The sequence below is a fragment of the Peromyscus maniculatus genome, chromosome 23 (genome assembly GCF_049852395.1).
Source record: "Peromyscus maniculatus bairdii isolate BWxNUB_F1_BW_parent chromosome 23, HU_Pman_BW_mat_3.1, whole genome shotgun sequence".
Classification (NCBI taxonomy): domain Eukaryota; kingdom Metazoa; phylum Chordata; class Mammalia; order Rodentia; family Cricetidae; genus Peromyscus; species Peromyscus maniculatus.
In genome coordinates, this window is record NC_134874.1 from 1,070,716 (window position 1) to 1,091,965 (window position 21,250).

General features: G+C 43.4%; 1 protein-coding gene across 4 annotated transcripts in view; it reads left to right on the forward strand.

Moving 5' to 3' along the window:
* Ttc28 (tetratricopeptide repeat domain 28) overlaps window positions 1–21,250 on the forward strand; it is a 425,155-nt gene that overhangs the window by 104,196 nt on the left and 299,709 nt on the right. Inside the window, exon 1 of one of the 4 annotated variants that reach the window (XM_016002626.3) lies at window positions 2,292–2,456. The exons of the other annotated variants lie outside the window; for them this stretch is intronic. Within the exon in view, the coding sequence (XP_015858112.1) occupies window positions 2,430–2,456 (27 nt within the window). The 5' untranslated portion in view covers window positions 2,292–2,429. Of the gene's footprint in view, window positions 1–2,291; window positions 2,457–21,250 lie in introns of those variants that run through there. 4 annotated transcript variants of the gene reach the window in all.

Genomic DNA, 21,250 nt, shown 5'->3' on the forward strand with positions numbered 1-21,250 from the left:
AACAGAGAAGGTCCTGAGCGAGTGAAGCCCTGAGTGAATGTGTGCTGTTGACATGGGCACAGCCTTGTCAGGGACCACAGAGCCTCAGGCTCAGAGAGTTGGCAAAGCCTTCTTGGGAGACTTAAGTGCAAGTGCTGATGATATGTACAGAAAATGTCTACCATAGCTTTCTCCCCTGGATATTTAAGTCCTGAAGACTGTGCCCTTACAAAGACTGTTGCAGCGGAGATCACTAAACCTGTCTCCTTGTTCATCTGCATATAATAATCATGACTCCTTGTTTACCTGAGTGCAATAACCCCATCTCTGTTCAACTCTATAATAAACCTGTTGAGCTTTTGGGAGTGATGAGGTTTCTCCATCAGAGAGCCCAGTCCACCTGACCCCAGCTTTTCTGTCCGAGTGTCCACCTGTCTGTCATTTCTTTATTCCCTTATCACCTCAGTCAGATCCCAGTCCCTGGAGCTGTGCAAGGACATGGCAGGGTTATGTGGCACACAGCTGTGGTGCTCAGTGTGTAAGGACATAGGCTTTGAAGTAAGGTCCTGTGGGTCTAAATTCCAGCCCCCACACTCTGTATGTGTATCTCAGTTGAGCAGCAGCTGTGAGTCTCAGTGTCCTCCTATGGAAAATAGAATGAGAAAGATCTATGTGGTCACTGAAGGTTGACTCTCATTCTTTCCGGTGTTTTAATGACTATTTATAATCTGCTGTAGCAACACACCTGTGTGTGATTCCCTGTATAAGTGAGTTCTGCCAGTGTGTAGGGAATGTTGGATTATACTGCATCAGTTAATAATGTCTGCATCTGTTATTAGGATAGTACCTTCTACTGCCGATTATATTAGCAGCAACCAAAATAACATTAAGGTGGAATTGGGAGTTGACAGGCGTGTTGGATAATAAATGATAGTAGTATTACATAGTATTTTGTATTCATAGATTAATCGCCATCCATAAGATGGAATCAGTATGCAAAAGATGAATAAAACTCAGTCCCTATAGTAATATTTTATAGTGATAAAATTAATGCTATTCAAGTGTGATGGTCTGTGCCTATAGGTCCAGCTAAGCTACTCAGGAGGGTGAAGGGGAAGGATGGCTTGACAAGTTCAAGACCAGCCTGGGTTATATAGTGAGACTGCTATTTTTAAAAAAAGCAATCAATTTAGAGAAGCAAATAAAATTTATATGTAAGTTCATTTGGGCAAAGTTTCTGATTTTTTTTTTTTAGTTGTTGTATCTCAAGTATTTTTTCTTTAAATCAAAATGTTTATGGCCTTTCAAAAGATTCATTTTTTATTTATTTTATATATGTTAAATGTGTCTGCTTGTATGAGTTTAGGTGCACAGCCATGTACAGGAGCCAGTGGAGGTCAGATCCCCTGGAACTGGCGTGGCTCCTGGTTGTGAAGTAATTTGTGGCCTCTAGGGTCAGATCCTCAGTGCAAACTGGGGAGCCGTCTCCCCAGCCCCTTTGTAGCCGTTTGATTTGGATTCTTGCCCTCTTTATTTTTCCATATAGTTCACACAAATCTGAGAACTCTTGAGAGGTTTCCTAGCCAGCCTGTGGCTGCCTGTGGAACTGTAGCTTTACTTTTTTGCTGTGTAGTAGATGTCGTGGCACTAAGACCCAGAAACCTTGTGCTCTGTGTGGCTGGAGCTGGGCTGTGCTCATACTGAAGGGAAGGAAGTCATTAGTGCAGACTGAGCTGTGGAGTTAGGTTCTTGCAGGATTTCCTTCCAGCCTTTTCCCACTAAGGTTCTTGGGAATTAAAAAAAAAAAAAAAATCTAAACACACAAACCAAGTTTTCCTATTTACCCTGTTCTGGGAAGGTAGGCATTTCGGATGGGCAGATCCGATCCCAAGTTGTCTAAGAAGCAGAAAACTGCGCAAAGAAGCTCTGATTACAGATCTTTGGAATTTTCTTTGCTAAATTTTACAAACGAGAAATACACCCAGAATTTGGGAATTGCTCCAGGCTGCGTGTGAGGGTTTCATTGCTTGTCTAATCCTTTTCGAGAAGAGAATTCGCCAAAAGGGGCTTGGATGGCAGGAACCCGGCCGGGTTCCTGTGGCAGCTCGTGTTGTGGGTCTCTGCTCTGAGGGGTCTGCGGCCGATCGGAGAGCTCCTGTCGCTGGCTGCGGGGCCCTTTCGTAAGCGCGGGTTGGGGAACATGCCCCGCTCCGGCCCGGGTGAGCAGCTGGCTGCTGGGACTTCATAGCCCCGTGGGAGAGTGTCGTGGCCGCGGCATTGAACCGAAGACGAAGACTGTCGGTCCTCTCCCAGGCTCTTCCCTCTCGCTGCGAACACGGGAAAGAACTAGGGGGTGCAAGGAGGCAGCATGACTTGCAGTCGCCGCCGCCCAGCATCTGCCCCCAGCCCCCAGCCCACATCTTGATGCGCCCCGGGTCGGCTGTACAAATATGATGAAATGGCAGCCCCGGAAGAAGGTGAGTGCGGCGGCAGCGGGGCTGCGGGGAGGAGAGGGCCTGCGGGACCTGCGGGACCCCCGAGGCCATCCGGGTCCGTGCGCCCACAGCCCGCCAAGTTCTTGCCTCTGGGCGCGCGCGGCCGGGCGGGGTGACAGCTGAGCCTCAGCCCCGCGTGCTGGGCCGGGGCTGCGCCGCCCGCCCCGTTAGGCCCGCAGGTGGGCGTCGGAGCGCCCCCTGCCCCGCGGGGATCGGCGTCCGGGCTGCTGGCAGCCGCTTCCCCTGGGCCCCGCTGGGGGGCGGGCAGCCCCGGAGCGAGCGCTGAGCGGCTCCCGGCGACGGCCGGGCCTCGGGCGCAGGGGCTGCGGCGGGGCCGCTATGGTGTTCAGCGGCCGCGTGGGCGAGTGCGGGCGAGCCGGCCATTGTGCACCGCGTGTGTGCATCGATCGTGGGCAAGGGGGAGGGGGTACTTTGCTTTTTGCAAGATTATTTCCTAATATGGCTCCTTTGTTGAGAACTGAAGAAAAAAACATCCAGTGGTTCTATCAAAATAAATTGCCATTGGTCCCCGAAATAACGTTTCTAAATGTGGGACCGGTCCCTTCCTTGGGACACTGAGGGTGAAAGACAGCTTTCTTTAAGTTGTTGGCAGCCGTAAGTACGTTTGGCCAGGGTTCCCCTTTGCAAACTTGCCTGACTGCCACTGTTAGGTTAACCCAGCGGTTTACAGCATAGCGGGACTTTCCCTTCAATACCTCATTTGGCCATGGTTTTTATTGACATTCTTCTGAAGGAAAACACAGCGAACTGAATGTGCTGTGCCCCTCCCCAGCCGTGACCTGTCTCTGCTAGCAGCTGTCTGGTGTTTCACTCAACTAGCTAAACTGATTCTTTCTTTGTGCCATGATGTGTGATGTTGAGTTTGACATCAGAGCTGAAATAGAAATCATGTGTGAAATGCTGAGAAGACACTGTGCGCTTGTTTGACTCCTGGGGAACCCAGCAAACCCTGCTTCATTATAGCCTGGTGAACGGAAAGGTTTTCTTCAGTGTCTAATTGATTCGATTTTGTCCTGTGGCAGTTGTTTCTGCCCCAGCCCACAGCCAGAACCGCTCATGTATTTGTTCTGTTCTCATCGCAGGGCTTAATTCAGCGATATTGGTTTAGGATATTTGTGTGTCTCTCCCCCCCCCTTAAAACAGAGGAAAACCCCATATAATCAAACATCTTACACAGATGCTGCCTAGTCCTAGAGTCTTCTATATTTGTATAATCTTTATGAGTAGTTTAAAGATAATCTGCAAACTGTACAGTCACAAATGCCTGGTTTTTCTATTTTAACCAACATGTAGTAACTCATATGGTTATGTCAGTGAAAGCCCCTCAGGGTACTGGTATTGCTTGAACCACGGAAGTATTATTCTTGGCAGCCAGGTGGATTTCTGGACTCTGGAAGATTCTATTTCAAGCGTTAGGATTCACTGCAGTATTTACTCACTCTGTGATGCTTAAATGACTATTCCAGAAGATTGTGTTTATTTTCTGTATTCATAATCACAAGTCATCATGTTATAAGGATCCAGATATCAATCTGCAGAGTTCATAGGAGCTATCTGATTCTGTGTGATCATTTGTTGGTAGCTTGAGAGTAATTCTTCTACATTGGAAGTGAAAGCTACCTTGGGAAAGATGCTATTCAACTCCAGTGGGCACCACCAAGCAGACTTGGTTTATTTTCTTAGTCATGCCAGGATACTCACATGATCACACCATTGTCATGATTTCTGGCTGGGTCTGCTAACACATTTGTGGTTGTACAGTCACATGCCAAACTGATCCATAGACTCTTCACACCCCATTGGTGAGATCTGAACAGCGATAGGGAGAGCACCCACAGATTGTACCACACGCAGCTGCCGGTCTGGGCTTTAGGGCTTCGGCTGACTACTAGCTTGGGTCTTGGGGTCTTGCCAGTCACTACTAGTTTGGGCTTTTTTGAATTCTGGGTTTTTGGGTTCTGTGTAAGAGAGTAACTATAAATTCCAGATTTCTTTGTTTCTAACTGAACATGGAGCTGGGGTACATGATTTAAGGGGAGTTCTTTGCTCCTCTTTACATTGTTAATTTGGTAGATTAAATACTCAAGACAAGGTTTGTGAATGTGCCAATCTGTAGTATTCCATTTGGGTATGATATCTTTCACAAAGGAACCTTCCAGCATGATTTATCAGGTCCACACCACACCTCACCACGCCACACCCCAGTATGAGTCTTAGAGGGCCTTTCAAACATAGTGGGCCCCTCACCAAGAGTTAAACACCTAAAAAAAAAAAAAAGAGAGTTAAACACTTTCCTAAAAGAAATATTCATATGTGTATACTTAACTTTAGACTCATCACATTTTATATATTAAATATGGATACATTTTTCTTTTTTAATCATACTTCAATTGAATGTGTTAAGTAAAAATGCAGGATTCTGAATAATTGTCCTGTTTTTGTGGTTGTGATAACATTTTCTGTCATTCAGGTAGCAGCTAACATTTTTTAGGCACCTGCTGTATGCCAGGTGCCTCTGGTTGTCTGTGCACTTGTTCAGTTCTTATCTAGTAAGGAAAGGGCGTGCTGTTTGCATTTTACAGATAAGGAAGCTGGTTTAGAGGAGTGTTTTGACTTCCTAGGGCTACAGCAGGGCAGGGTGAGAACAGGATTGAGACAGCCTTATTTCCTTCAATACCATTGTATTTAGGAATTTTGATGATTAGGCCTTTTTATCTGAGATAGATAAAACCAAGCAGGATGTTACTATAGACAGAGCTTTGCTTCTCTACTACCAAGATGCTTCCCCGACCCCTCATCCCCTTTCCCCTTGAAGGAACACAGTAGTGACTTCAGCTACCTGGGAATTCTAAGAGCATTTATAGTCTATGGCTTTTGAGGTTGATTTCATCTTACTGTCTGGAATCTTTTTTCTTTCTTCCTGTATTTCTGTCTTTTTAGGTGTTTATCTGGCCTCTGTGGAGCTCTAGTTTCTTATGTTCAGGGACCATATCTCTTTTGGTTTCAAGGATAATATAGTTGCTCAATAAATATTTATTTTGTATAAAAGTAAATAACTACTACTTGGTACTATCACTTGTGTTTTTTAGACTTGCTACTAAAGCTGATTCATAGGTTTGTTTCTAGTGGGTTATTGAAGAGCACCAGCATATTTTGTCATTGGCTTCTAATCTTTACAGACAACTTCAGAAAGGGGGCAGCCACTCTCCACAAAATCTCCCTAGAAGTCATGATTAAGACAGACATGTTTAATGTAGTACCAGGCTCAGTACTCATCCCAGTATCATGACTGTTTTATTTATGTAACCTAATTGGCCTTATAGAATACATTGTTTCCTGTTTTACATAAGAGGCTATCATGAGGCACATTGTTTTTATCTTGTATTTGCAGAAGTGATAGTAATTAAAACTTCAGTCTCGTAGGAGCTTGTTTGTTTACCACTATGAAGAGATTTCTGCTTTCTAAATCCAAGGATTAGTATTAGATAGCACTGTGTCAATAAGACTCCAGTCTGAAAGTCAGAAAGCCTCTCTGATTAGATTTTTTCATTGCTTATCTAATGTTATTTTACTGTTCACGCATAATAAAAGATTATTAATAGGAATGTGTCACATAAGCTACATTAATTATGTAATTTGAGAATCTTATGATGTATTTATCTTGTTATACTTGTCATGTTAATAAAATATGAATCTGGCTTTACTTATCTGTTTTATTTAAGCATGTAGAGTAATGAGTTTCCTTGTGACGTCTCCATCCTTTGTATCCTGCTTTGCTCTTACTTGCTTCCTCCTCTGCCTTCCCCCAGCACCTCGGTCCTTAAATGACTTCTCTGGTGGAGCTCCATTGAGAAGCTTGTTTGAAGCTCATGTGTAAGATTGCATCCTGTAGATCTGTGTCTTGCAATGACATCACTTTTATGAAAGAATATATCTCAGATCCCTACTCTATCTCTGTGATGAAGTATTTTGTTTCTGGATTATAACATTAATTTCAGATTTTAATAATCTGTACTTTGGTGTTTTAGTATTTATTACCTAGTCATTCTGAATTCTTTGCAGTTGGCATTCCTGTGTCGCTCACCTTGGACTCAGTTTGTTTAGTGGTATGGGATCGTGTTAGCAGTCTTCTGCAGTCCACTCTTCATAGCCTTTCTAGGTCCATGCAGCCTGGGACATAGGCTCTGAGCCGGCAGCTCCCTTGACTCATGTCCTTGGGAGTCATTTGCTCTTTCATGTCTGACTCCTCACAGAGTTTATCACCTTCTGGATCTATTGTAAATGGCATTCTAATGATTTTCCTTTTTCTGGCTTCTTTTCCTTCTCGTTTCTCCTTCTTATTCCTTTCAAGTAATTGCTGAAAGACATAAATATGCTTATATTACTGACCTTGTTAAAGCCCTGCCCTCTCTCCATGGGAGAGGCACACAGTGCGATAAGCACGTGGTGAGCCGGACAGAAGACATTACCTGATGTGGTTTGTCACTTGCTCTCTTCCTCCCCGGGGCCAGAGGGTTCTTAGTGGTGCCCACTCATTGTTCACTGTCAGTGTTAGTGCCACATTGTAGCTTCTGCCTTAAAACTGCAGTTCTGCAATTAGATTTATTACAAAGAAGAGCCTGGCAACAGACAGCTGTAGTGTGAATCCTCTACTGATGAGGAGACTCTGAAGCTGGACAGTGGTGAGGATCCAGCTCTGCTCCGCACAGCTCTGTGGCCAGTGACTTCACTCTTAGGAGGTCTTGACTATGTTAAGGGGAATGGCACCTGGCCCTTAGAGGAATGCTTGGCATGTTGAAGTCCTCACTGCATTTTCACTGCAGCACAACTATACCCAGCAGTCTAGCTAGACGTGGCTCACTACTCTTTCCTATACCTAGAATGCTCCCTTCTCCTCCTGCCCCTCTTTCTTCTCCTGCTCCTCTCCCTCCTCCTCTTCTTTTCTTTTCTTTTCTTTTTTTTGAGACAGGATCTCATTTGCTGGCTGGCCCTTACAGGACCCCCCCCCCTTTTCCTTGGCCTGCTCAGTGTCCTCATATTCTTCATCCATCTTGATCTTGTCATTGTTTTGTCATGGAGCTTGCCTTTGCTTTGACAATTCTATTGCTGGGCATCACTGGCCATTCCCTCCTTTGACTATAATTGTGTAAGCCACAGTCCTGGCTCAGCACTACAAATGCCTGGGTGTCCATCTCCACAATTTCGAGGGAGGCAGTAGGCACCAAGGAAGAGCTGAATGAGTGACTGCCTGAATGAATGCATGTACTAATGGGATGACTTGGTAGGATTCTTTGACTTGCTAGTTACAGGGAGTACCTATTTTACAGGATTATTCTTGCGCATTTCTTAACCTGCTGAGAATGACCTATGCATAGAAGTGAGGGTGCCTCGTTAGAAGGATAATCTGAGTTGTGCACCTGTTAAAATATAGTCACACTCATGGGATGGCAGCTTCATAATGCTGTGCATCCAGTAAGTGTCACCGAGGCACACACTTGCTGATGAGTAGTCTCATCTCATGTGAACTTCACCTCAATCGAAAAAGGGAAAAACATTGAAGTGACTAGTGACACATTTCACACTGATCACAAGACATCAGTGCATCAGTGAGCTACCATATTAAATCTTTATTTACTTCAGTCCTCAGTATTTTATTTATTTGTGTGATGTATGTATATATATGTGTGTTTATGTATGTTCAGGTGAGCATGAGTGTGTAGAGGCCAGAGCTCAATATCAAGTGCCTTTCTCAATCACTTGTTTGCCTTATACTTTAATACGTTATTAGCATATATTAATTATTCATAGCAGTGGGCTTCACTGTGACACCTTCTTGCCAGGTATATATATTTCAACTGTATATCCCTCTTTGCCCTTTATCCTTACCTGCCCCCTTCCCTTCCTGATAATCCCTTTGCTTTCCTGTCTGCCATTTTCTTTTTGTGTGTGACTCAGTGAGGTTCACTGGATTGTTTAAATTAACATGTAGGTGAGAGTAATGTCTCCACCCCTCACTTGTAATTGCGTATAAATCCTCAGGGAGAGATGAGGCCTGAGCCCCACCCCTCCACAACCAGGTGTTGGCAGACCCAGCCTTTGTACCTTGGTTTGTGAGGTAGGGTCTCTCACTGGATCGTTAGGGTAGGTGGTAGGCCTGCAGGGAGTCTCCCATCACTGGGGTCACTGATGTTCCTGGAATCACTTAGCTTTGAGGTCAGTGTCGGTGATCTGAACTCTGATCCTCATTCTTAGTGCCATAAGCACTATACCCATCCCCGGCCCTAAACGTCTTTAATTCTGTGTATTTGGCAGGGAGTGGTCATCTATACAAGAGTCAGGAACGCTGGAGCACTATAGTTGTATAGATGGATAAGAAGCGAAGGACGGAAGAGGTGAGGAAGTCTGTGTTGGCTCCTTTGCTGTCCAGGGTGAGCCAGCAAACACACCAGCGTGAGAGGCACAGAGTTTAATTGGCCCAGCAGCTGCCTTCCTTTTGCTTGTCAGTCACCGGGGTGACACACTATGGAGGATCCAGGAGGAGAGGGAAAGTCTGTCCGCTCCAGCTTCCCCAGCGCCTGCATGTGCTGTCAGCAACAGCGCCTGCCTCAGCAGCAAGACTGCGTTCGCTGATGTGCTAAAACCATGGAGTTCATAGAAAACTCAGAATCATTTCATTTGACCATGGTTTCAGGATTCACAGGACACGTTGGTCCTGTGCTTTCTTCACCCCGTTTAAGGTTTTTGGCAACTAAGAATTTTCACATTCTTACATGGCCAAGCTCTTTAGCTTTGTTCCCTTTTTTGGCATATTTGTCCTTTAGATTATTCTGTTATTGTTCTTTGTTATTTTTTAAGCACTTTGTCCTTTCTGCACATAGTTTAAGAAAAAATATAAAATTGTATCCTTTAACTCATACCTTTTGTGTAATAAACAGCATGTATAGAAAAAGTTCACAAACCAATCATGTCTTTTTTGGTTTTTCGAGTCAGGGTTTCTCTGTGTAGTTTTGGTGCCTTTCCTGGAACTTACTCTGTAGCCCAGGCTGGCCTCGAACTCAGAGAGATCCACCTGGCTCTGCCTCCTGAGTGCTGGGATTAAAGGCGTGCGCCGCTGCTGCTGCTGCTGCTGCTGCTGCTGCTGCTGCTGCTGCTGCTGCTGCTGCTGCTGCTGCCGCCGCCGCCGCCGCCCCCCCCCCCCAGCCTATTTTGTCTTTTTCTTGTCTGTTTTTCACTTAACACAATGACCTTTAGTTCTGTCCATTCTTCTGCAAACAAAACAGCTGCTTCTTTATAGAGTACAAGCATCTGCTGGTGGACATCTTGGTGGTTCCATGTTAGATTGCTGGAAATAGCACACAATAAACAGAGCTGTGCCAGCAACTGTGTGCTGTGTGCTGACTCAGTGTTTTGGGAGTATACCCAGAAGTGCTATTTATGATCACATAGGAGTTATTTTTAAAAATTCTTCCTTCCTTCCTTCTCTTTCTCTTTTCTTCGTGTGTGTGTGTGTGTGTGTGTGTGTGTGTGTGTGTGTGAGAGAGAGAGAGAGAGAGAGAGAGAGAGACCATGTACCTGTGGAGGTCAGAGAACAACTAGTGGGAGTTGGTTCTTCTTTAATGTGTGGGTCCTGGGAACTGAACTCAAGTGTCAGGTTTAGTGGCCAGTGCTTTTACCCACCTAGCCTTCTTGATGTTTTCTGTTTTGTTTTTTTAACGTGTTTGGACGTTTTTCTTGTATGTATGTCTGTGTACTACTTGCCAGGTGTCTGCTTTGGAAGCCAGAAGATGGTGTTGGACCTCCTAGAACTAGAGTTACAGACAGTTGTGAGCCACCATGTGGGTGCTGGGAATTGAACGCTTGTCCTCTGGAAGAGCAGCCAGTGCTCTTAGCCAGTGAATCATCTCCCCATCCCTACTCTTAGTTATTTTGAGGAGTTTCTATGCTAATTTCCACAGGACGTATACCAGTTTACATCTCACCATCAGTGTATAAGGATTTCTTACCCACACCCTCACCAGCATTTTTAGTCACTTGTTTTTTTTTTTGTTTTTTGTTTTTGGTTTTTGGTTTTTGGTTTTTGGTTTTTCGAGACAGGGTTTCTCGGTGTAGCTTTGCGCCTTTCCTGGAGCTCACTTGGTAGCCCAGGCTGGCCTCGAACTCACAGAGATCCGCCTGGCTCTGCCTCCCAAGTACTGGGATTAAAGGCGTGTGCCACCAACGCCCCTTGTTTTCTTAATGATAGCCATTCTTCCTAGGGTGAGATGGAATCTCAATGTAGTTTTCATTTGCTTTTCCACAGTGATTAAGGATACTGTGAATATTTCCAAATACTCCTTGGCTAGTTCTTTTGGGAACTGCCTGTTCAATTAAAGTTTGTTCTTTTGGTGTTTAATTTTTTTTAAAAAGTTATTTGTAAGTTCTGGATGCCCAGTCTGTGACTGGCAGAGATCTCCTTCTCCAGTGTGCTGCCCGTGTGGTGGTGTGGAATCTCATTGTCAGTTTCTGGAGTTCCTCCCAAGCTACAGAAACCCTTCTCAGAAAGCCTTTGCTGATTCCGTATCTTGGAGTTTCCCCTAGAAGTTTCAGGCTTTTTTTTCACTAAAGTCTCTGATGCACTTTGAATTGAGTTTCATATGGGATGGGAGATATGGATCTAGTTTGATTCCTCGAATTTGGAAATCCAGCTCTCCCAGAACCATTTGTTGAAAAGGCTGTCTTTTCTCCAGCATAGGTCTCTTATATCTTGATAAATATTAGATAGCTGTAACGTGTGGGTTTCTTTCCTGATGGTCTGTGTGGCTGTTTTGTGCCAGTGTCATAGTGTCTCCTTATTATGCTCTGTAGTGTAAGCAGAGGTCAGGCTTGCGTTATCTGCAGCACTGCTCTTCTTAGTATTGCTTCAGTTATTCTGGGGCTTTGTGCTTTCATGTGAATTTTAGGATTGAAAAATATTTTAAATTTAAAAATAGACTGAATGATAGCATTAGTCCTTGAGTAAATGAGAACTTTGTCCATTATACTTACCTGAATTATGAACTCATTGCTGGACAAGTCCTTGTTAGCAAGCTTTATTTTCTCCATGTTTCCATACCTGGAATGCATACCGCACATCCACATTCTCATGATTACCTTGGGTTTGGTACCTGAAAAGCTGCACTTACATGCATTCCCATTGTGTACCGTGGGAGCTGCATTTGTGGAGTAGAGAGCATCCTCATAAATAAGATGGGTTCAGAGCTGGGGCTGCAGCTCAGCCAGGAGGGTACTTGTGCAGCGTGCACAGAGCCCTGGGTTTGGATTCTAGCACACCACCAACTGGGTATGGTGATACTTACCTGTGATTCTAGCACTTTTTTTTTCTTTTTTTTTTCCCCCCCGAGACAGGGTTTCTCTGTGTAGCTTTGCGCCTTTCCTGGATCCCGCTCTGTAGACCAGGCTGGCCTCGAACTCACAGAGATCTGCCTGGCTCTGCCTCCCAAGTGCTGGGATTAAAGGTGTGTGCCACTACCACCGGGCAGATTCTAGCACTTTGAGGGTAGAGGAGGGTGGATCAGGACTTTAAGGTAACCCTGCTCTCTTTAGTGGTTTGAGAGCAGCTTGAGCTACATGAGACTCCCTGCCCCCCACCCCCAAAAGGTATGCTTTTGGTTGAAGAAAAAGAAATGAAGAAGAGTAAAAAGAAGTGTACTAGTGATGTTAGAGTCATGATCTTTGTGGATCTTTATGCTTTCTTCTCTCTCTCTCTCTCTCTCTCTCTCTCTCTCTCTCTCTCTCTCTCTCTCTCTCTCTCTCTCTGTATCTATTTTTTGAGACAGGGTCTTACTATGTATCTCTGGCTGTCCTGGAACTCACTATGTAGACCAGCTCATCTTGAACTCACAGAGATCCACTTGTCTCTGCCTCTCAAGTGCAGGCATCAAAGGCGTGTGCCACCACACCTGGCTATTATTTCATTATATTTTCTCCAAAAGATATTAGACTGAAGAAATAAAAGATAAACTGAAAATTGCTTTCAAAATTATTGTTAACGACTCTGGCAGCCTTACTAGTTTGAACTGTTTCAGGTTGCTTATATGTGATCATCTTGGCTATGTTCAGTGGTGGTGAAGGTTGTACCTTGAGCATGTTTCTGAGCTTGGTAGTGTAAGAGTCACCCAGGTGGTGCTGGTTTTGAAGGCATGAAGGGGTCATGGAGAGCAGCTGAGGCTTGGCACTGTGAGAGGTCAAGAGAGGCCATTAGTGAAGGTGTAGCCTCAGTGGCAGTTGAAGGCCCAGAATTGAAGGGGTCATGCAGAGAAGCTGAAGCTTTGCATCATGAAGAGGAGAGGCTGTTGGTGAAAGTGCAGCCCAGTTGCAGCAGAGGCCACAGCATTTGTGAGGTGCCAGTCTGTGGGATGACCTCCAAGAACAGCAGAAGTGAAGTGGAGCCAGCCGGAGCCTAGTAGATGAGCTGTGTGCTTTGGAGAGGGCAGAGTTGGAGAAGTGACCCAAGCCCTTTGGAGGAGCCCAGAAGATCATGAGTGAATCCCAGATATTGGACCTTAAGTTATTTACAGTGTTGGAGTTTGGTTTTGCTTTGTTCAGATTGTGATTGTGCCCTGGTTCTTCCCTCTTAAAGTATTAACCTAATTTTGATTTTTGCAGGAGCCCACAGCTGAAAGAGTTTGAACTTTTACAAAAGATTTTCGGTATTTCTCCCTCCCTCCTTCCCTCCCTCCCTCCCTCCCTTCCTCCCTCTCTCCCTCTCTCCCTTTCTCCCTTTCATTATGTATGTATGTATGCATTTTAGTTTTTTGAGACAGTATTTCTCTGTGTAGCCCTGGCTGTCCTGGAACTCACTTTGTAGACCAAACTGGCCTGGAACTCACAGAGATCTGTCTACCTCTGCCTCCCAAGTGCTGGGATTAAAGGCATGTGTCAGCACCGCCGGGCTAAGACTGAACTTTTGTTTGGTTTTTTTTTTTTTTTTTTTTTTTTGTTGTTGTTGTTGTTGTTTTGGTTTTTCAAGACAGGGTTTCTCTGTGTAGCTTTGCGCCTTTCCTGGATCTTGCTCTGTAGACCAGGCTGGCCTCTAACTCACAAAGATCCTCCTGCCTCTGCCTTCCGAGTGCTGGGATTAAAGGCGTGCACCACCACCGCCGCCGCCCAAGACTGAACTTTTAATGTGTTTGAATTTGTAAAGACTGTGGGACTCTGAAAGTCACTTATGTTTTGTATGGTGATATTAATATTAACTTGCCATCTCCAGGCTAAATGAGAAAGGAAAGGTTCTAATTGAAAAGTGATGTGTTTGTGTGTCAAGCTGACAAGGGGTCAGTTGTCCTGGCTGGTTTTATGTCAAATTGACACAAACTAGAGTCATTAGAGAGGAGGGAGCCTCAATTGAGAAAATGACCCCATGAGGTCCAGCTGTAGGACATTTTCTTAGTGGTGGGGGAGGTCCCAGTCCGTAAGAAAGCAGGCTGAGCAAGCTAGTGAACAGCAGCCCTCCATGGCCTCTGCATTGGCACCTGCCCCCAGGTTCTTGCCCTCACTGCTCTTGACTGTTACATGGAACTGTGAGTAAAATAAACCTTTTCCACGTTGAGTTATTTTGTCATGGTGTTTCATCAGAGACTAAGGAGAGTTGCCTAGCAACTTGCTAAGAGATGGGTTCCATATAACCACGTGATGGAGCTGGAAGAGAGGATTGTGAAGCATCAGTATCAGTCTCTGCAGCCTGGCCACAGGTAGAGATGGGTCCACTCTGGTGGGGACCTTGGGCAGCTGAGGAAGAGCATTAAGAGTGTCTGCACCTTTGCAGACAGGACAAGAGTGCAGGTTGAAGCAGAGATAGTGAGAAGATGCTGATCACAAACTCCACACACTGAATAACAAGGGAAGACCAACCTAGGTCAGTGTGGACCAAGAATAAGGGGGAGAGTAAATTCCTGAGATAGAGCGATGTATGAACAGTAAGCATTTAGTACAGGTTCAGAGTAGACCTCACTGGTAGGAAGATCATTATCCCAGTGTTGTCATTGCTCTATTTCTGCTGACAACTGTGGTCCTCAGGACCTTTAATAAACTATATAGATGCTGTATCTCTTATAATGCTTATGGAAGAAACAATTTAGAGTGACTGGGCTATTGCAGGACCAGTGTTTCTCCCAAAGAACTGTAACTGGACAAATTATGCTTGCTAATTTGGGTAGAACTCTATGACTTTATTTCCAAAGTAAGTCTGTAATATCTATTTACATTGCCTCATACTGGACTAAGAATGGATAGGTTAGGGTTAGATAGGTGAGAGTGTAAAATTTTTTAAAGATTTTTTTTAAATTATGTGTGTGTTGGGGAGTGGTGTGTGCAAATGAGTGCCAGTGTCTATGGAGGTCAGAGCCTTCAGATCTCTGGTGCTGGAGTTACATGGCTGAGACCTGCTCCCCATGGGTGCTGGGTACCCAACCAGATCTGCTGCAAGAGCAGCAGCACATCCTTTTAATTGTTGAGCCATCAATCTAGCTCTAGAAGTGTAAAGTTCTTAAAGTTAAAATTGAAAATATTACACATCTATAGAATATACTGCTGGCATGTTTACTAGAACAGGGTGAAAATACAGAGCAGCAAGGCTGGGGAGCTGGCTCAGCAGTTAAGAGCACTGGCTGCTCTTCCAGAGACACAGGTTCAGATCCCAGCAACCATATGGCAGCTCACAGCGGTCTCTTAAGTCAGTTCTAGGAGATCCAATGCCCTCTTCTGACCTTAGTGGGCCCTGCATGCACATACTACACAGACATACATGCAAGCAAAATACTCAGACACATAAAATAATAAAATAAAAATTATTAAAAAACAAAGCATTACTAAAAATAAAACAGAAGATGAAGAAATATAGAGAAGAAAGCATAAAAGTTCTGACCATAGCATACTAGTCAGGGCTGGGGATGTAGAAAGAGATTTGAAGGTAAGCTTTTAAATTCCATGTTATCGACGATAAACATGCAAGCACAGTTAACATTTGTGTTGACCTTGACAAGGGTTGGATCTCAGAAGTACAGCTCTTGTATACATGTGTGAGGTCCTTGGTACATTCAAGTACTGAAAGAGAAAAATTGTACCAATTAAGTACCAGGAAAGATTAATAGTCACAGAGCTTATTATGTTACCATAGATGGGTTTTAAATACTAATATAACACATGAAGCTTTTATAAATAAAATCAGGTATTTATATTTTGTAGCCTTTTAGAGATAGCTTTAATGATGTGTTTTTCAATGGGAGCAATTTTGAAAATCAAATTTATTTTGAATGATCACAGTATTAAATATTTAGTGTAGTTACAGATGTGGAAATATTTAGGATAGTCACAAGATGTGGAATATAGGTAAAATACATTTCTTGGCTTATAATATAGAAGAGAGAATGAGATATGTGTACAAATCCTTCAAATGCTAGGTGGCATATACCGGCATCACCAAGGTAGATGAAAGGAAAAGTCACAGCTGGGGTGGAAAGTCGAGAGGATGGAGTTGGAGTAGAAACGTGTGGACCAAGTGTCTTTATGATGGAATAGCATTTCAGCTATGCTGGAGGGTCTGTTGGCTTTTATTAGGCAGAGATGAGCCTGTTCCAGGCAGTGAGTGATGTAGGGAGAGGCGAACTCTGGGCATGGCTTTCACTATGGTAAGGAATCCCAATTTGGCTAGAGAGGAGACTTCACTTGCCAGCTGAAATCTAGATGGTAATTGGCCCCAAAGATGGTGAAATTAGGCTTCACATGTTTATTCTCCTCTTAATGCCCTGTCGGTAACTAGTTTCTCTCACATTTTCATATTAAAGGAAAATAAAAAACTGAGTAGGCTGCAAATGATGGGATTTTACTTGGCTCTGCGAGGGTTTTTATAAAAAGGACAGCAGCTGTTTACATGGTTTCCATGATTATCCCATGCACATCAGAATGATTTCCCCATTGTTTTATGCACAAGCCCACATTGGATTCAGCTGTCTTTGGTGGTTTACCATTCTCACTTGGTCTGTGCTCACCTGATGATGGGGATGTCATAAATCTGGAATTCCAGCTTCAGAATATCGCCTCTTTACTACACGTTATGTGGCACTGATAATCAGTCTGAGTGCTGTGGCACAATTCACCAAGCAGCAATCGCTCCTGGATTTCCAAATAAAGCATTTGAAGGAGATGATATTTGCAGAATGTGCTATAGTAGTGAATTTAGAGAGTACAAGATAATTACTTGTAATTATGGCAATTTCTGTAAGGGAAATCATCTTAATTTGTTCCCACTAAGAAACAGAATTGCTTTTCTCACAGCATTGAGTCTTTTTAGGAGATTAATACCGTGTGCCTTCATTACTTTGAATGGACATTACAGCTTTTCACTACATCTGAAATTACCCTTTTAATTCACACTTCTGTTTGAATTTCTGTTAAATGCAGTCTTCACTTATTTAAAAAAATCATATTCCAGAGCTTTTGGACAGAACTTACGCATCTCTCCCAAGAGAATAATACATCTCGACTAGGCAAGGAGACCACAGGGAGTGACAGTATGAAGGAGGCAAGAGAGTCTCTGCCAACTGTTCCTGAAATTTTCTAAATTAGATGGCCATTAGGCTTCTGGGTAATTGCTCTGGGTTAAAGGAATGCTGTGTGTCTGGGCATTTTTGTGGAGGCAGACTCTGCTCCTTTTATTTTTAAGTATTTAATTATGCCATTTGGGAAAGGTAACCTGTATATAGGATAAAACAGAGGAATTGAAGTGGGAAAAATGAATTTTTAATAGAATATAATTAACTGGAAAATACTGAAAAAGAAACAAGGGATGTATGTCTCAGTAGTTGACAGTGATGCTAACTATGAGACCTAAGTTACTGTTAGGCTATAGTTGTTTACAGAAATAAGTAACTTGGGCATCTGAGCTGGGAATGTTTAAAACAAAGTCTTGAAGGCCGAGGAGGTGGTTCAGCAGGTAAAGTGTCGGTTGCAAACCTGATTTTGGAATCCCAGCACTCAGGTAAAAGCTGGGCATAGTAATGTGCATTCATCAGTAACCCTAGCACTGGAGGAGGGGAGGAGGTGGAGGCAGGAGGATAATGGAGCCAGGCTAGCCAATATAGTGAGCTCCAAAGATGAGTTGTCTGTCTGTCTGTCTGTCTCAAAAATAAAGAAATGATGTTGATCTTTGACCTTTATATACACATGTGGGGTTTGTATACACACACACACACACACACACACACACACAGAAAGAGAGAGAGAGAGAGAGAGAGAGAGAGAGAGAGAGAGAGAGAGAGAGAGAGAGAGAGAGAAAGAGAGTTCTTTGCATTGTGTAGGGGTTTCTTTTGGCTGCAGTGAGTTGAAGAGAGTGTGTTGTCTTAGTGACTTTTCTAATCCTATGAGGAGACACCATGACCAAGACAACTTTAAAAGGAAACATTTAGGTGGGGGCTTGCTTACAGTTTCAGAGGGTGAGTCCTTGGCTGGCATTGCAGAGAGCATGACAACAAGCAGGCAGGAACGGTGCTGCAGCAGTAGCTGAGAGCTTGTATCTGATCCACAAGCATGAGTTGGAGAGAGAGACTGGGCCATGGTGTGGGCTTTTGAAACCTCGAAGCCCACCCCAGTGAAACAGCTCCTCCAACAAGGCCCCAGTTCCTAATCCTTCCCATAACAGTTCCACAAAATGGGAACCAAACATTCAAATATATGAGCTAGTTGTGCTAGAATTTTTCTCCTCCTCAGTCCCAGATGCAAAGTTTCTTCTCATGGTAGAGGCACTCCTGTATTTGAGATCCAAGATGGCATTTTGACTGTCAGCTCTCAGCGTCAAACAGAAACCACAGGGTTATGTAGGGTCAGAATAGGATCAGCTGGTAGGCAGAGCTAGGAGGTGACAGACACATCAGATAACTGAGAAGCTGCATCTTTGAAGTTTCTAGAAGGTCTCAATTGTTGCCAAACTTGGATGAATAGATTGAATAATTGCTTCAGTATGCATTTATTGATGGTCTAGGAATTTGCCAAACAGTTTGAGCTTGGGGCTTTTTCAGGTTTTCGAGCATTCACATATACATAATAAAATGTCTTGAGAATGAGACTCAAGCCTAACTGCAGAGTTCATTTGGTTCATGTATACCTCATATACATAGTCTGAAGGAAATTTTACATGTTTCCATGATTGTGATGGTGACTCACCATAGGAGATCTAGTATGGAATTTTCCATCTGTTGTATCAAGTTGACACTCTTAAACTAGAGATTTTAGAACATTTAGGATTTTTGTAGTAGGAAAGCCCATTCTGTGATGCTAATTGTCCCTGTTACTTCTGTTTCATTATAGCATACCATCCTCCTTTGGCCAATAGTTTAGTTATGTAGTCAAAAGGAACTTTTGTAATTATGAATGATGCTGTCTTAGTTAGGGTTTCTATTGTTGTGAAGAGACACCATGACCACAGCAACTTTTATAAAGGAAAAATATTTAATTGGGGTAGTTTATATTTTCAGAGGTTCAGTTCATTATGTTCATGGTGTGACATGGTGTGTAGGCAGACATGGGACTGGAGCTGAGAATCCTACATCTCAGTAGGCAGGCAACAGGAAGTGATCTGAGACACTGGGTGGTATCTTGAACATATATGAGACCTCAAAGCCCACCTCCACAGTGACATACTTCTTCCAACAAGACCACACCTCTTCCAACAAGGCCATACCTCCTAATAGTGCCACTCCTTTTGATGGCTATTTTCTTTTAAACCACCACAGATGCCCACATTATTTTTCCTTTTTTAATTTAAAAAACTAGTTTCTAAACCATGTTCTGTAAGACTGAAGAATAGCTTCAGTTGTTAAAAAACGTTTGGGAGATGTATGTAGTTACTCCCTCCTAGTGATTCCTTGGCTCATTGTAGGGTCACAAGAGACCCTCGGCTGGCCAGAGGCCGGATGCTTCCACATATGACCCTTCTTAGGCAACACAAAAGAGCCAGTTTTAGGAATTAGTTTTTTTTTTTTTTTTTTTTTTTTTGGTTTTTTTCGAGACAGGGTTTCTCTGTGTAGCTTTGCGCCTTTCCTGGAGCTCACTTGGTAGCCCAGGCTGGCCTCGAACTCACAGAGATCCGCCTGGCTCCGCCTCCCGAGTGCTGGGATTAAAGGCGTGCGCCACCACGCCCGGCTAGGAATTAGTTTTTAACATGTCTTTGTTTGAGGATTGGACATGAAAACATTGTCCATATAGAGATATTCTTTTCATAGTTGAAATTAGTTAGGAGGAAATGGAAGAAGGAACCAGGATAGGGAAGAAATCAAGTGAGAAGACTTTCACAGGCACACTGAAAGGCAACAGGAAAATATATCTTGAAAAGATACAAAATGTGATCATGATGTGGAATGATAGAAATCCATGATCAAGCTCCTGGATTTAATATTTCCCCAGAGACATGAGATAATTGCTAAGTGACAATGTATTTTTCCTAGCAGTTAATTTTCATAGTTCTTAAAACATGTTCCCACTGTTTCTTCCTAAAAAACACTATCTATAGGTTTCACTTTACTCTTAAATGACTCTTTTTTAAATTTTTATTTATTTATTTTTTTACAGTAGAAGGTTAGATAAGAGGGTGAGTACGTTTGGCAAGTTTTACAGTAGGAAGGTCTTTCCTCTGTGCTTGGGGTTCTGTGGAGTCTCCATGCAGGGTCCTTGGGTGTTCGACTTATACCAGAGCTGCTCTTTGCCTCGAATGAAGAGATGAGGTTTTGTTGAGGGGCTTTTGTTACTGTTCTCTTTACTTCCCCTAAGAACAAAGGCCATGCAACTGCCACTGTCACCTTTTCATGGCAGTGTGCTGCGCTGTGACCGTGCTCCTGATTTTCATCGGTTGATGGGTGATACAGCTATGAGAGTGTCTGTTTCTTCATGACCCTGTTTACTTGAATGAAATTATGAATTACTTTAGTCCCCTGTTTATAGAGTCATTGACAGTCTGTGAAAAATGTTATGTAAAGTTTTATAATACTTTGATGAAGCTGCTGCTGTAGCTGTCATCTAAAATTTGGGAATTTAGAATATCCAGAAATCTTTGGGAATATGAGGGATCTACAGTACTTTTTTAAACTGTTAATCTTGAAACTTATATAACAGAAACATGATGTTTAATATTTGTGTTTATTCATTTAAAAACCACAACAACAAACTAAATAACATGCTTTCAACAACAAAGTGCTTTTTACTATTTTGAGCAAAGAAGTAAGTGGTTAGAAATAAAGAGACAGACTGTGTTATCTATGGGAAACCACGAGGGACTGCCAGCGGTGTCCAGAACACACCTAAAGTATAAATGATTTTAAAATTAAATCTTTGGGTTCATTTTGATTTGGGGACAGGGTCTTACTCTGTAGCCCTGGCTGGCCTCAAACTCACTATGTAGACCAGACTACCCTTGAATTCTCAGTCCCTCCCCATGCTATAATTAAGGGCATGGCCACTGCACCCTGCCAGACTTTTAGATTTTATGAATGAAGGGCAGCTTGCTTTTTGAACTGTGAATGGGTTTCATTATGATATTTAAGACATATTATAATGTTGCTGATCATACCTCCCTTCCCCCACTGCCCTTCCACTTCTACTGAGCCTTCCTCCTTCCACATTCTAGCTGCCCTCTCTCTCTGTCTCTCTCTGTCTCTCTGTCTCTGTCTCTGTCTCTCTCTGTCTCTGTCTCTCTCTCTCTCTCTGTCTCTCTCTCTCTCTGTCTCTCTCTC